This window comes from Rhipicephalus microplus, unplaced genomic scaffold (assembly GCF_043290135.1).
Source record: "Rhipicephalus microplus isolate Deutch F79 unplaced genomic scaffold, USDA_Rmic scaffold_41, whole genome shotgun sequence".
NCBI classification, from domain to species: domain Eukaryota; kingdom Metazoa; phylum Arthropoda; class Arachnida; order Ixodida; family Ixodidae; genus Rhipicephalus; species Rhipicephalus microplus.
Window position 1 is genome coordinate 2,462,924 of NW_027464614.1, and position 14,988 is coordinate 2,477,911.

The window sequence follows — 14,988 nt, forward strand, 5'->3', positions numbered from 1 at the left end:
AACTGCCTTTTTGCTTGCAGTTCGCTAACATCGTTTATTGTTTTCTTGTAAATAGGATCGTTCATCTCAGTGATGTCGAGATTTCAGAATGTTTATAATTGTGACAGCCTTATAAAGTGTCTTGCGAATGTGGTGTAAAACAAAACACTATCGTAGGTAAAATGACGCAAGAAATATTGTGATCAACATCAATATCTCATAACGGGGCGAGATTTCCTTGCACTGCATATTTGCGGTGTTAGTGCGATAAAATAAAAAAGTCACTTTTTCTCACATGCAGGGTTCGATGTGTGCAAAGTCCACACTGAGTTTATTTTTTCAGAATTCTTGCAACCAAAACAATTTCAAAAATACAAGAGGAACACCATTCGCTTGATTTCAAGTGTACGCTGAAAATGCCACACCGAATAGATTTTCTCTTTGGTTCTTTAGTCAAACGCATAAGAAAACTCCTGTCTTTATTTGGGCCTCTGCTCAGCGGCATTCGCTACAAGATTTTCACACGAATCGCTAACAAAAAATTTAGTTGTGAACACCATGAACTGTTTCGGTTTAAGCAAGCGCTTTCTCTGCCAGACACTCATAGAATGACTTTAAAAATCGGCGCACTTTCCAATGGAGGCGGAAGTGTTGTAGGTTCATGTGCTCAGATTTGGGGGCACGTCAAAAAACTCCAGGTGGTCGAAATTTTCACAGCCATCCCCTACGGCGCCTCTCATAATCAAATGGTGGTTTTGGGACGGTAAACTCCACATATCAATCAAAATCTGCCCATTGGAACTTCATCGAGTTTGGAGAGGGGCACGAGAGGGAGACTGATTATCCGCGCAGACAGCCTCCCTGCAAAAAGATGCTCCGCTACTCACCCAAACGTCGTGAGCTCGATCCCCACCGCGGCCGTAGCATTACGATGGAGGCCAAACGGTAGAGGCCCGTTGACTGCGATATCTGTGCACGTCAAAAATTTCTGAAGCCCGCCACTACGGCATCTCTCATAAGCATGTGGGGTTTTGGGGAATCGAAACCCCACATAATATTAGATGTTGTATGAATACGTGCAAAACTTGGCCTGTAGAAATATAAACAAATTACCATGCCTAACCGTGTCATTGCCGGATTGTCAAAAATTGACCAAAACGTTCCGACTAGCATTTTGTGTCACATTAAATGGATGGATGGATAGATGAAATTCTGTAAATAACTCAAACAATATAGGTATAGCACACCAACAAAAATGTTCAGCACACAGCATGGTGCTCTGAGTCTACTGACGCTGTCTCAATAACCAAATTTCTATAGAAAATAGGCGAGCTGGTACAATGTATATTGTTCTACATTATTCGTGTGAGAAGTTTGAATTTCTTCTCGGTGTCCACCATTCTGAAACGACAAAGAATGACGTATAACTGTTTGTGGACAGTGGCGACGCGCAGCGCTATCACGCATTTGAGTGAGACATATCAACCAATATATCAGGCGTAAGCTTCAAAATGATCCATTTCCCTCGTTGTTCTCACTTTGTAACGCTTTCCATATTTCGCCTTATTTTGTGGAGTGTAAAAATCCGGGCTCTTTACCGACGTAGAATGTTCACATGATTGCCACGATATATGTTACTGAACTCCCCCACCTTGCTGCGCCGTTCTCAGAACTAAAAAATCAGAACGAAGGCGAAATAGAGAGCTGCGAGGCGAAGATAACTGCAGCACCGCCATTCACGTGACGGGTTTATCTAGCGGTCGGCTCCCTTAAAAGACAGATAAGCAGGCCGATTTTTCCGAAGTATATTGCTCACCGTACTACGTTGAGCACATGTGAGCAGGATGATACGAAGGCTGCTTACTCTGGGTGTCTGCATCGGGCTCTTTGGAGCCTCGTCGGCATTGATAAGGTGAGACAATACCCGGTCAGAAAGAAGAACATTCCTTGCCAAGATGTTAAGTTGCCACTGGGTGCCCAACGCATTGAAAATAATGCGTCCTTATATTTTTGCTATTCTGTGTATTCCACTTAGAATCAATATTCAGGAAAACTTGAGTGGGGTGAGGTTTTCACAGATCATTTTCTAGCAAGAAACGCCAACACTTCATTTCGTTATTCAAAACCTATCTCTCCTGTCGGTAGAAAAGCTAAACATTTTTCTTGTCGGGGTATTGATTGCAGTCGACTTCATTCAGTATGCTTGCGCGTCACTATCAGTCTCACAGCGAATATATCAAAGGTAGCGGTACATATTGTGCAAAACGCTAAGGCAACCCAAGGTATGCGTGAAGCAGTATAAGTAACGCGACACCTAACTCCATAATTGTACATTGCTTAGTTCATCAGACCCATTGAAGACCCGTAGCTATGAACACGAGGTCTGATAGCTCACCAGTGGTAGGCGATGTGCGGCCATTTTGGAGCGCTGCTGAAGTTCATAATAGGTCATGACTGACACATGTGGTCTATGATGACAGCACATGGAAGGGCATAGATACACAGGCAGAGTAAACCGAGTATTTAAACTTTATATGTGTTCGCAGTAAGAGCTTACTCAGTACCTGCGGGAAAATGATATTAGAGGAAGAGAGACGCAGAGAAATGGTCGAGAAAACTGGTAAAGAACTGAAATTGCACTGCAAGTGCCTACATCTTTCACATATAATGCAGTCGTATTCTTCGTCTACAAGAAAATGGCATGAGTGAAGAGTAATGGTAATGTAAAATGTGGGAGTGATTGAGTGATGATGGACATCAGCAGTTATGCAGGCACTACGGAATCAGGCCATCGATGAGCTCTACATAAACATACTAGAAGGAATCTACAGCAGAATCACCCCACCATAGTTCTCCGTAAAGAAAACGATATAATTCAAATATAGAAAGGTGTAAGGCAGGGACATACTATCCCTACAATGCTATTCCCTGCGTGTTTACAGGAGGCTGTCAGGGCCCTAGATTTGGAAGAGTTAAAGATAAAAGTTATTGAAGAGTATTTTAGTAACGTGTGATTCAATGATGACTTTGCATTAATGGGTAACCAAGGGGACGAATCACAGCTCATGATTACTGAAATGGAAACGGAAAGCAGAAGAGCAATTCTCAAAATGAATATGCATAAGACTGAGGTCATGCGCAACAGTCTCAAAAGAAAACAGCGATTGGCGATGTGTGATGAGACGCTGGAAATTGTAAGAGATTATGCCTACTTAGGACAGGTAGTCACCGCGGAGCCTAATCATGAGAGGGAAATAACTAAATGAATAAGGACGGGTGGATCACATTCGGCAAGCATTCGCAAATTATGTATGGTAATCTATTACTAACCTTGAAGAGGAAGGTGTATAACAGCTGTATCGTGCCGGTACTTCGCTGCGGAGAAAAAATCTGGACGGTTGTAAAGATAGTTCAGCTTAGATTCAGCACGACGCAGCGAGCGATGCAAAGGAAAATGTTAAGCATAACCTTAGGAAACAAGAAGAGTGCAGATTGGGTCAGGGAACTAACCAGGGTTAGGGATATCATAGTTCAAATAAAGAAGAAATGGACACTGGCCAGGCACGCAACGCGTAAGCAGGATAACCACTGGTCGTCTAGGGTAACTGACTAAATTCCCCGAGAAGGCAAAACGCACGAGGGGCAGACAAAAAGTTACCTGGGCCGACGAAATTAAAAAGTTCGCAGCATAACGTGGCAGCAGAAAGTACAAGACCAGGTTGATTCACGGATCACGGGAGAGGCTTTTTTTTTCTGCAGTGGGCATAGTGAGGCTGATGATGATGATGAAGGCGATGATGGTTGTAGAGCGTTAAGCTGTGCCCAAGTTGCCCAGGTTGACATCAGTTAAGAGCGGTTGCTTAGTTGCAATACGCCCTAATGATACGCGAAAAAATACATAGAGAAAGAATTTTTCAACAAAAAATTAAGGTGGAACTATGCTAGTGAGAGGCCTCTTTTTTCTTCTGTATTGCAGTTCTAACGTAAAAAGTACTCGTTGGCAAGCAGTCAGCAGATTCAACAAGTCCGGATATGTTGGACAGCCAGAGTGTATGAGCACATAGGCTAAATACTCCACCAAGCAAGCGGTTTACCTGGTTTAAATGCAATGTAATACCTAAAGCAATCATGTAGTTCATACTCCGGAAAAAGCACAGTGGTTGCTGACACGCTACGGGAAGCAAAATGCCCCCCCCCCGTGTTCTCAGCATTTCATACTGTTCGTAGCACTGTCGGTAGCACTGCTCAATGATCAACACGAGTCCACGCCATTCCAAAATCATGTGCTTTATCGTGTGCCCCAATGAAATGAGACATCCGGCAGGAGCAGCAAAAATCGTTATCCTGCTATCTAGACAATACCAGGAAACCACAGCATCGGATATACCTTGATAATTTTTATGCTTTTCAAATGACTTTCTTTGCTTCGTTCAACGCCAATGCAATTTCTATAAAACAAATTCCTAACACTCACTATTTAAACCGTCTAAGAGTAGTAGAACAAATAATTCACTGGCTATATGATCCACGCTGTGGTGTCTAGTGTTTATGGTGATCATCTGCTAAGCCGAAAGTCCGGGGTTCGAATTCCGAGAATTCCGACCGAATTAACAGTGTAGGCGATAACGCTCAAGGCCCACATTCTTAGATTTAGGCGCACAGCAAAAAACCACACGTGGTAGAAGTTTCCGCAGCCCTCCACAGCGTTGTCTCTCAAAATGATATGGTAGTTTTGGGAAGTTAGACCCCAAAAACTATCTTAACACTGACAAAACGGTAGCCATTCCGTGGGTGTTTTGTCACTCATAAATAATATCCTCTGCTTTCCTGCAAGCTAATTACGATGATTACAGTAAATGAAACATGACTCAGAAGAGTAGCGCAGAGAAGCAAACAGGCGGCGACCAACCAAGACGGGACACTGCGCTATCTGGCGCTGGGTCCCATCTTGATCTGCCGCCGTGCGTGTGCTTCTTTGCGCTGCTGTTCTGAATTATTCGCCAGCAATTAGTCCCTGAGTCTATTCTTTTAAAACGCGACTCCCTCAACATTCTGGCAGGGTCCCGCTGCACAAGATGAAAAGCATCAGGCAACAGCACCAAGAATTCGGCTGGCCACTAGACTTCACTCATGATTGGTCGTTAAGCCCTGCCAACGGACCCATTCCGGAGCCCCTCAAGAACTACATCGATGTGAGTTCCGAAACGTAACCAGGTGACATATTAAAGTTCATGTACGTTTCCAAAAGAACGCGGAAAAAACAACGCCCACTTCAAGGGTCATGATTATTTTCTGCGGTGATTCGTGTTAGACAAGATTGGTCGCACTGTCGTGGTTACACTCTATGCGTTGTAACCACAAACAACACTTTATCACGTGGTTACAAGAGATACGATAACCTTTCATTAAAGCCGTGTAACTGCACCGAAAAGACGCGCCTACCCCCCCCCCCCAAAAAAAAAAGCAATGCGGGTAAGTCATAGGAGTGAAAAGTCACAAAGCGAAATAAAATATGTATAACTAGTGCAAAAAAGCAGCCTTGAAAGCACTCAAAGTTAATTTCCACCCAAAGCTAGGAGGTGCTTCCATTCTTTGAAGTTCTTGAAAAAAGTAGTTCGGGAAAGTGTAAGTCTTACAGAACGAAATATCGCAACCTTGTGTCAGTGGTCAATGTGCAATGTCACATTGTGACATTGCGCGTTCACCAATACGCAGTGCGCAGCCCAGCACACGTAGTCACAGCGAAAGCTGGAAGAAGAATAACAAGCTTAATTTCAGGGAAGGGAAAGAGGAATTCAAGAGGAAACACTAAACGTACTACCAGTCCCACAGTTGTATAAATATTTTCTTCGAACAATAATTTTCCGGGAAAGAAACACACTTATACCACCTTCTAAAACAATTATAAAACAAAACAAGCGCCATAAGACTTGAGTGCTATTCCATTGACTGGACCAAGACCAAGGATCAGCTACAGTACTGATATTATAGATTATGAAATACTTTTGTTGGGCAATCTATACCCATCCCTAATCAAACTAGTCGATGAAAACTTATGTATGTCTTAAAATATTCCTAATGTTTCTTCCAAATTTATAACTGTTTTTTTCTGTGATGTCTCATAACATGCTTATAATTACCTTCCACTTTATGTTTAACGTGCTCCATCTGCAAAGATTGTTATTTGCACTGATATAGTTTGTTTCAGTTATTGCCCAATTTTGTGTCAAAGTGTCCTTTTTTTATTTTTGACCTTTTTTGCATACTGCGCAATCAGCAGTGAATTTTTTTACAATGCACCTGATTTCACTGGTTTTGCCCTTGCTGTCAGACATGTAAGCCCGGTGTAAAGGCCTCGTCAGGTGACATGCAGGTCTCATTTTAGGGCTAAGCTTCTTAGGGTGTGCGTCTGTCCACCCTCCGTTGGTGTATGTAGCCACCGGTGGCACATACCCGAAACAGCGGTCCCTAGAATGTCCGCTGGATGGCTCCAGTTTTATATGATGAATACATGATGAAAAGATGTGAGATGGCTGTACTTGGAGTGTTCACTAAAGAGACGTTCGGACCGACATACGTACGAATCGACATACAGATGGACGGACGGACTGACGAACGGACAGACAGAGGGAGTCTGAGGGAGGGCCGCATGAACGGACGGGTGGTCAGACGGAAGAACGGATATATGGACGGACGCATGGAGGGACACGCAGACGGACTGACGCACCGACGGTCACACGGATGGATGGACGCATGGACAGACGGAAGCAAGAACGAATGGGTGGACGAAAGCACTGACGGACTGACGAAGGCTTCGCCCCACCAGTCATCATTTACTCTGTGGATATGCTGTGATTTTTTTTTGTTTGCCTTGTAGAGAAATTTCACACTGTGAATAATGCATATATATGTCAAATAAACAAAGTGAAATTGAAACTGGACCAGTGGAGCCGTTCATTCAGGGCTCTACTGGTTTTCAACAACCGGAGGACGTGATCTAAAATCCCGAATCACATTCCCGGGTTTAAGCTATAGCGAAATGAGCACCCCTTTATAGTTGATAGACTATGACCCCCCCCTCCTGCCTTCTGTAGTCTATTCTATCATTTAGAAAGTTATCTAAACCTGTTGTTTTTTTCACGACCTCATGATTTGTGAAAGGCGTTGAGCACCCTACCCCAATAGAGCCATTTTAAACACTCCTTGGCCAGCTAATGCCGTACACTTTGTTTGATGGCAGCTATTATGCGATAAAACATCATAATATCTGTGAACGAAGCATCATTTTCAGATTATTCCATCTTCGGAGAAGCGTGGAAACCGCTACACACCTGTAGGGCACGTGCAGTTTCTTGATGCTGTGGCTGATAACGATGAAGAATTGAGGGTGGATTATGGATGAAAGAACTTCGTTAAAGTGTAATACGTTGTACTAGTGTCCAAGCTCAAATCGGGCTGCTCCCGCGCTACAACCGAGACATCTATCCTTCCAGCCGCTTTGCGGGCCCGTTGGACTGCCCGTAACCGCCCCCAAAAAGGCGCACTGAGCACAGCTGTGTCCCACCACTCCTAAGTTTTTTCCTTGTAGCTGCGTAACGCGGGGCCACGCCAGCGCGTATTAAAGAGATCTATTGTGTTGTGGCATTTGTCGCATGTTGTAGGAATACAAAACTACAGAATAATATTGTTAAGTAACATTGCGTTTGGGTAGGCTCTTGTTTGTAAGGGTCCTAGCGTAATTTCCTGAGTTCTGTTTAGTTTACTGTGTGGAGGGGGGCAGAGGTCTACGTCCAGGAATAAATTATTATGGCTAAGCATTTCGTGATGGGTTGGAAACATTTAACGACTCACTCGTTACGCAATTTGGACTGTGTGACTCCTAGCTGTTATCTTAATTTTCTAAAATGCTCTATTAAACTTAAATTGATTGTAAACTTCAATTTCTAGAAAACATGAAGCCTGCAAAAGTTGAATTTGCAAAGCCTTTCCAAGAAGTGGCGTAGATCCCTATCATTGCGATAGCATTTATATGGGCACTCTCAGCTGGATTTCGCCGCCAACGTCAACGTCGATGTCATGTACCGTATATGTATACGTAACGATATATGTAAATACAAGAAAGAAAAAAATCCAGAAAAAGAACCTGGCGCGTGGAATCGAACGTGCAATCTCCGAGTCGTGTATGTGAGGCGTTAACCACTGAGCTACGGGGAAGCACGTGTTTCCGCGGTCAAAAGGCAAGCTATATATGACTACCATTTACCACGTGTGAGTGGCACCTCGGAAGGGAACTATCGTGTTTTCAGCCTTACCAGCAATATGGCCCAGTGAGCCCGCTGGGGCGCGTGCTCTTATCTCCCACGCGTACTTTGCCTCGCGGAGAGGAGTAGGTGGTTGTAAAGCCCTTGAACGCCCACGCGCCCTTATCTCTTGGTTGGGAGCATCTTCTGTCTTGGCTGTCCTGAAGTTTTCACCGCAACAATGCTGTTGTGGTTATCGGGCGCACAAAGGTCACTGCCATTGTGCAGTCTCCGTTAGCAAAAAGAGCGCGCTTTTCAGGCACGTGAAGTAAGAATTGACACGCTTATTTGGGTTCATCTGTACCTGTGAGTACGTTTCGTGCGTTATCTGTGCATTAGAAACGCGGTGCACGTTTCGATCTGCTTGCCATTCTGCACGTGACCTTCCAATTTGTTGCTATCGCATTCATTGCATCGCCTTTGTGGCAAAGCTGTGACTTTTTTCCCACTCTCTACAGAGTAGCAGAACAAATAGGAACCTAAGCATAGGGCCTAGGTTAGAAAGACATTACCTCTGAAATATTTTTTCTTTATTTTTATACTTTGTCTACTTTTGGAGATAAACGTCAGCAGCGGCCATGATGGGAGACTACGGCGCAAAAAAAATGGCAGCTGTGATCTCATAACAGCTATCACTGTAAAATGGACGGATACAAGACATACCCACACTTCTTTCTGAAGCTTTATTTTCATCGCCTTACACCCAGTTCATCGCCTTACACCTTTCATCACCAGTTCTTCTTATTACATTCTGTAAGTGCTATAGCTGTTGTCCATGCACAGGCGTTCAAAGAGCGTTCATCTGAGTTTAAAGAACTGATTAAAACATTTCTTCGAAACATTATAAGTACAATGCTGCCTTTCATGTTTATTGCTTGCGCTGGGTTTGCAATCAACCCCACTCAACTGTCCGAAAGCGTTCCCAAAAGTACACTTCAAATTTATCATTGAATTCTAGCATGGGTACAGCGATTGCTTATTTTAGGGCCAACGTTTAAAACAACGGTGAACGCTTCGTCTCAGAAAACACGCTCACCTATCCTGGAGCTCTGTCTGTCCTTAAATCCTTTAATCCGTAGGTTCTAACGCCATACTTCAGAAGAACGCATTTTTCCCTGGCTGCCCTAACTTAATCCTGCAAACGTTCTATCAGCGCCCCAATCGGACGACACCTTTATGATTCGCGTCCGTAGCAGTCTTATAGTTGCGTTTGGCACCGATACTTTTGGGTGGTGGGGGTGAGCGGGGAAAAAGGTGATTCATTATAGAGGTATACCCATTAACATACTTCCACAAAGGAAACGACACGTACACAAAAAGGGAACTGTTCATTCACTTCACGAGGGCTTGAAGGCATCATTTGCCAGCGTGATATATGTCAGCAAACACGTGCAATTCCTTTCCTGGGGCTAACCTAGAGGTCTCCAGGAAGTGGCAGCGGTGAGTTTTCTTAAGCAAATGTGAAACAAAGCGAAAAATAATGAATTTAAGATCATTGGTTGCACATAGCAAGGGGATGGAAGCCGGCTACTTGGACGAGAGCAGCAAGGCACGACCCAGCGGCGTGTCATTTCTTTCTGACCTCGTCCAAGAAGTTGGCAGAAGCCCCATCGCTAAAAAAGAATTTGCTCTTCACAAAATGTTTAATGGAAAACTGGAACTCAGTGTTCCTTAAAACTCGAGCAGCCAGGTTTTGCTGATGTGGTTAGGTAATACAGCTTATGGTTACACAAAGTATCAAACGATAAAGAATAAGCTCACGTTGAAGCACTAAACGTGCGACCTAAAAAAAGTGGAGCTATAAATTAACAAGGAAAACACGTAAATTAAGCAATACAGTGGCTTACTATATTGAAAGACTCGGCATGCTTTGGACATTTGGTACACGTTATATATTAACGTGTACAGCTTACGGTTACACAAAGCATAAAACGAGAAAGAACCAATGAATGGCGCCCAGTTCTCATCAGTTCTTTGACGTTGAAGCACGAAAAGAGCAACCTAGAAAAGAAGAGCGTTCAGCTTACAAAGAAAAGACGTGAACAATAAAATACAGTGACTAACTATATTGAAGAACTCCACTTGCTTTAGACATTGGTGGACACGTTAGATATTAATGTATTGACAGTACATGACCTGCCTTTTCCTTTTAGGAGTTCAGCTGTAATACTTAGTAAGTACGCTGGCAAATGAACGCAAACATAGTTTGCCCTCAGTTTAAATACCTTTACTTTTGTAACTGGCGAAGTAGAACTACCTCTCTGATGAAGCAATATATATTCAAGTTCACTGACATTCTATCTGAAGGAGAAAAGCTGTAATGTATTTTGCTTGCGCGCGTTTAATCTTGTAGATTAAACGCGCGTCCATAAGGCACAATTACAATCGAAGTTAGCACTAACACGCCGTGTGAAATTTAAGTATTTAGGCAGGCCCGCCATATTGGACGTTTCACTATAGGGCTCAAATGCTAACCCACAGGTTGCGGTATCGGATCGCGCCTGCAGAAGCCCGCCTTTTTGATGGATTCTAAATTGCCCAATGCCTAGTACTTAAATTTAGTTGCACTTTAAAGAAACCTAGGTGCTTGCAATTTGCGGAGCTCTCTACTACAGCGCCTCTCATATTCATTTTGTGGTTGTGGGATGTCAAACCTTATCAAATAAATATTTTAAATACATTTTGGCGGACACCCTTACGTCATATAAATAAGGAAAATAGATTGTTTTAATTGCACTGCCTACTACTTATTCGAATAAATACAGTGATCAAATCTCAGGAGCTTGACATATGATGTAGATTGCTGCATTGTTCACGTAGGTAAACACTGCAACAGGTAGTTAGGCTTTACCACCATTCAGCATTGCTATTCAATAGGCATTATATTCTACGCATTTTCTCTCTATACTCCTACCACCTCTCCATAGCATACAAATCAGAAGTTAAAGCTAACGGCCATTTCTTAGCACAATTACCCTGTTTAGAAAGGAGGATACAAATATATTCAGTGCGCCATCCAGAGACTTGGAAAGTACCGTTATGTCGAACAAATTGTGGGACCCAAATGCTTAAACACAAGCTTCCAGAATCACTTAACCCGCTTAGCAACAAAAGTATAGCACCGCAAAGATTATCTACAAATAAATCTGCGTACGTTTTTTTATATTTTGACGGTAATTGTATTCATAGTTTTAAAATTGCTTCTCCCTTGATAATCAAGCACTTGTGTGGCGTACTTTTTTTCTTCTTCTAACACGACAAACTTGGGACATGAACTGGCTGTGTGTAGTCTCCAAAATAGAAACAAGAGGTTGTGGCAACGGTGGCGGAATAAACCACGCTGCGTTTTCGAAACCGCGTCTCAGAATGTTACATTTACTGGTGTCCCTGAACTACGAACTCGACCTTCCATGGAGCGGCATGAGAATCTCCACGGCTTCAACCCTGGTACTGCTGGCACTGCACCCGGCCAGGTACCCGTTTCCGATGTTGTTAGAGGTACTACTACCTTAACGCTAACGCAGCTGTGACTTGCCAATCACTCCTGTGGATCATTCAAGTCGAGAACATGTTCCGCATCCGCTACACTTGATTATTACACCATTTTTAGCAAAATGGTTTTTTCTAATTATACTGCATACGTTGGCTCGTTTACTGCTGATAACTTAAAACACTAGTTCTTCTAGTTAAGAATATATATATATATATATATATATATATATATATATATATATATATATATATATATATATATATATATATATATATATATATGTATATTGTTGCGCACATGCACGAAGAGAAAGAAGCGTATACGGTGAACGCACTTGTCGCCCGGAGCGAGAACGGAAGAAGAGGATCAGGAGGATCTCTAACCAGTCGGCCGCTTCTGAGCTGCCCCTCACGACATAATAAACGGCCCCTTTCAACCTCTACCGGTCTCTTTCAAACGTAACAGAGTGGTGGAGGAGCTGGGTAAGCGCTTAAACTACGGAACGATCACTGCCACAGCTTCGACACAGCCTTCAACTTGCCGGTATCCCACCATCTGCCGTGAGTGACTTCGACATGCCCGAAGAAGCAGGCATTTCCAGGACGGCATCGTCTGGTCCGCTTCCTTACTATCGAGTTCCACCGCTCTTCGAAGGAAAAACCGAAGAAGATGTGGACGCCTGGCTCACCAAGTACAAACGTGTGGGCAAGTCCAACGGTTGGGATGCAGCCGCTATGCTAGCCAACGTAGTGTTCTCCCTGACCGACACCGCACTGGTATGGTACGAGAACCACGAGGACGCACTCATGACGTGGGATCTTTTTGTTGAAGAGCTCAGGGCATGTTTCGGCGACTCGGTTGCACGAAAAAAGCGGGCTGAGCAAACACTGTCTCAATGGGCACAGCTATCAGGTGAGACATGCACCACTTACATAAAAGAAGTGTTAAGGCTGTGCAAGGTGGTCTGTGCTACCACGTCGGAAGAGGACAAAGTTGGGCATCTGCCTAAAGGGATTGCTGAGGACGTGTATAATTTTTACATTGGAAAAGAAAGCCTCAGTTCTGTGTCCGACGTCATTCAGCATTGCCGAACGTTTGAAACGCTCAAATGCGTCGAATTGCGCCCAAGTTTGGTCAGCTGGCTAACGTTACAACTATTGCCAGTGTGGACATGAATCCTGGCCTCGACCTCTTTTCTACCATTCACAGATTGTTCGTAAAGAACTGTCCCACCGAGAAATGTCGTATTCGACAGCTGACCATGCCGAGTTGTGTCTGCCACGTGAGGCTATGGATGTGCCTCCTTTGACCCCATGGCAACCGACGATGAGCGCGGCAACTGTGGAGTACAGCCCAGCCCCACAGTCAAGGATGACAACCAGATTTCCCGCGGCGTGGTATGAGCGACGCTCTCCGCGCATGCCTCCTCGACACCCGACGTCTCGGTACGACGTACCCGACCAGTACATCCGTCACACAAGAGCAAATGATGACGCTCTATTCATCGACGAGCGACCACGTTTCGACCTCGGCCGGTCTGCTATTCCTGCGGTGTACCCAGCAACTTCCCAGCAACTTCCGCAACCACTCCCCGGCATCTAACAGGAGTTTAACGCCCCCAACGCGAGCTAGTCCTCATCGTTATCCTTCACCGCTGCGTCGCAAAGCGCCCTCTTCGCCACCGGAAAACTAGCCAGCGCGGCCAATGGGGGTGAGGTCGCTGGAAACGTGCCACTGACAGAAACACCTACTATATGTATGTTTAAAAACAAAGTCTGTGTTTTGGTGGATTATGTGCCTGTGATGGCCTTGCTGGACACATGTGCAACGATTTCCGTGATGAGTGCTTCCTTTAAAGACGTGTTAGGGCGGAGAGTTGTTTTTACCTGGGATGAAACTTCGACGTTATGTGGAGTGAGTAGAGAGCCGTTGCGCACTATTGGTGTGTGTAGTGCTGAAGTATTTTTGGGGGGCCTTATGATAACGACAGAGTTTGCGATTATTCCTCGGTCGACACATGAGATCATTCTCGGCATGGACTTCTTGCGAGAATGTGGTGCCACTGTAGACTGTCGCATGGGGAAAGTCTTTGTGAGTGGCCAGATGCCGTCAGAACTTCTGAAAACTCCAGTGGATGACCAAACTACGCTGTGTGTCTGTGGCTATACGTTCATACCTGCGTTGTCTACTGTACGTGTTCCTGTTGTTTGTCGCGGCGCGGATTCAGACAGCTTCGATGCGAGCGTAGAACCAATGCACATAATTTGCGTGAAGAAGAATGTGAGTGTTCCTCATTGTGTGGTGTCAATCGATGGCGGAATAACTAGTCTATGGACTGTAAACTGTTCCTCTGAGCCCGTGACACTACCCAATGGTTTGAAATTAGCTTCGGTCAGCAAAGAACACACGACCTTATCAGTGGTCGAGCTCACAGACGTACCGGAAGAACGTGACGGAACTGGTGGTCACAATTTGGACGGGGCGCTTATGGCAACGATAAATAAGTCGCTTAGCTCAAGCGAGCGCCGAAATTGATTGAATGTGCTATTGAAGCACGTTTCGGTATTTGACTTTGTGCAGAAGGGCAAAGTAATCTCTATCGCCCTGTCTCGAACGCGCCATACCATACACACTGGGGCGGCAAGTCTGATTCACCAACACCCATATCATGTTTCCCCGTCAGAAAGACAAATTATTAGCAACCAAGTGCACGAAATGATGCAAAAGGGAGTGGTACAAGAGTCAGCCAGTCCGTGGGCAGTATCGGTAATTCTTGTTAAGAAGAAAGATGGATCTTGAAGATTTTGCGTCGACTATCGCCGACTGAATGCCGTGACTAAAAAGGACGTATACCCACTGCCCCGTATAGAGGACGCAATAGACTGCTTACCTTCGACCTCTTTTTTTTCCTCCGTAGACTTAGAGCCGGTTATTGGCAAATTTCGATGCACCCAGAGGACAAGGAGAAGACTGCCTTTGTAACCCCTGATGGGCTCTTTGAATTCAACGTGATGCCATTTGGACTGGGCAATGCACCGGCAACGTTCGAGAGGTTTATGGACAACATTCTGCGTGGCTTGAAGTGGAACATCTGCATGTGCTACCTCAATGACGTCGTCATCTTTGGCCGCACGTTCAGTGAACACAACTCTCGTCTGGATACTGTTTTAAACTGCATCCGAAACGCTGGCCTAGTTTTAAACTCGAAGAAACGCC

General features: G+C 44.4%; 1 protein-coding gene across 1 annotated transcript in view; it reads left to right on the top strand.

The window, feature by feature from the left end:
• Positions 1-1,789: 1,789 nt before the first annotated feature.
• The window catches only part of LOC142787001 (lysosomal aspartic protease-like), a 50,981-nt gene continuing 37,782 nt past the window's right edge, over positions 1,790-14,988 (top strand). The window contains exons 1-2 of the mRNA XM_075884617.1: positions 1,790-1,891; positions 5,039-5,171. Coding sequence (XP_075740732.1) covers positions 1,824-1,891; positions 5,039-5,171 — 201 coding nt within the window. The 5' untranslated portion in view covers positions 1,790-1,823. The remainder of the gene's footprint in view (positions 1,892-5,038; positions 5,172-14,988) is intronic.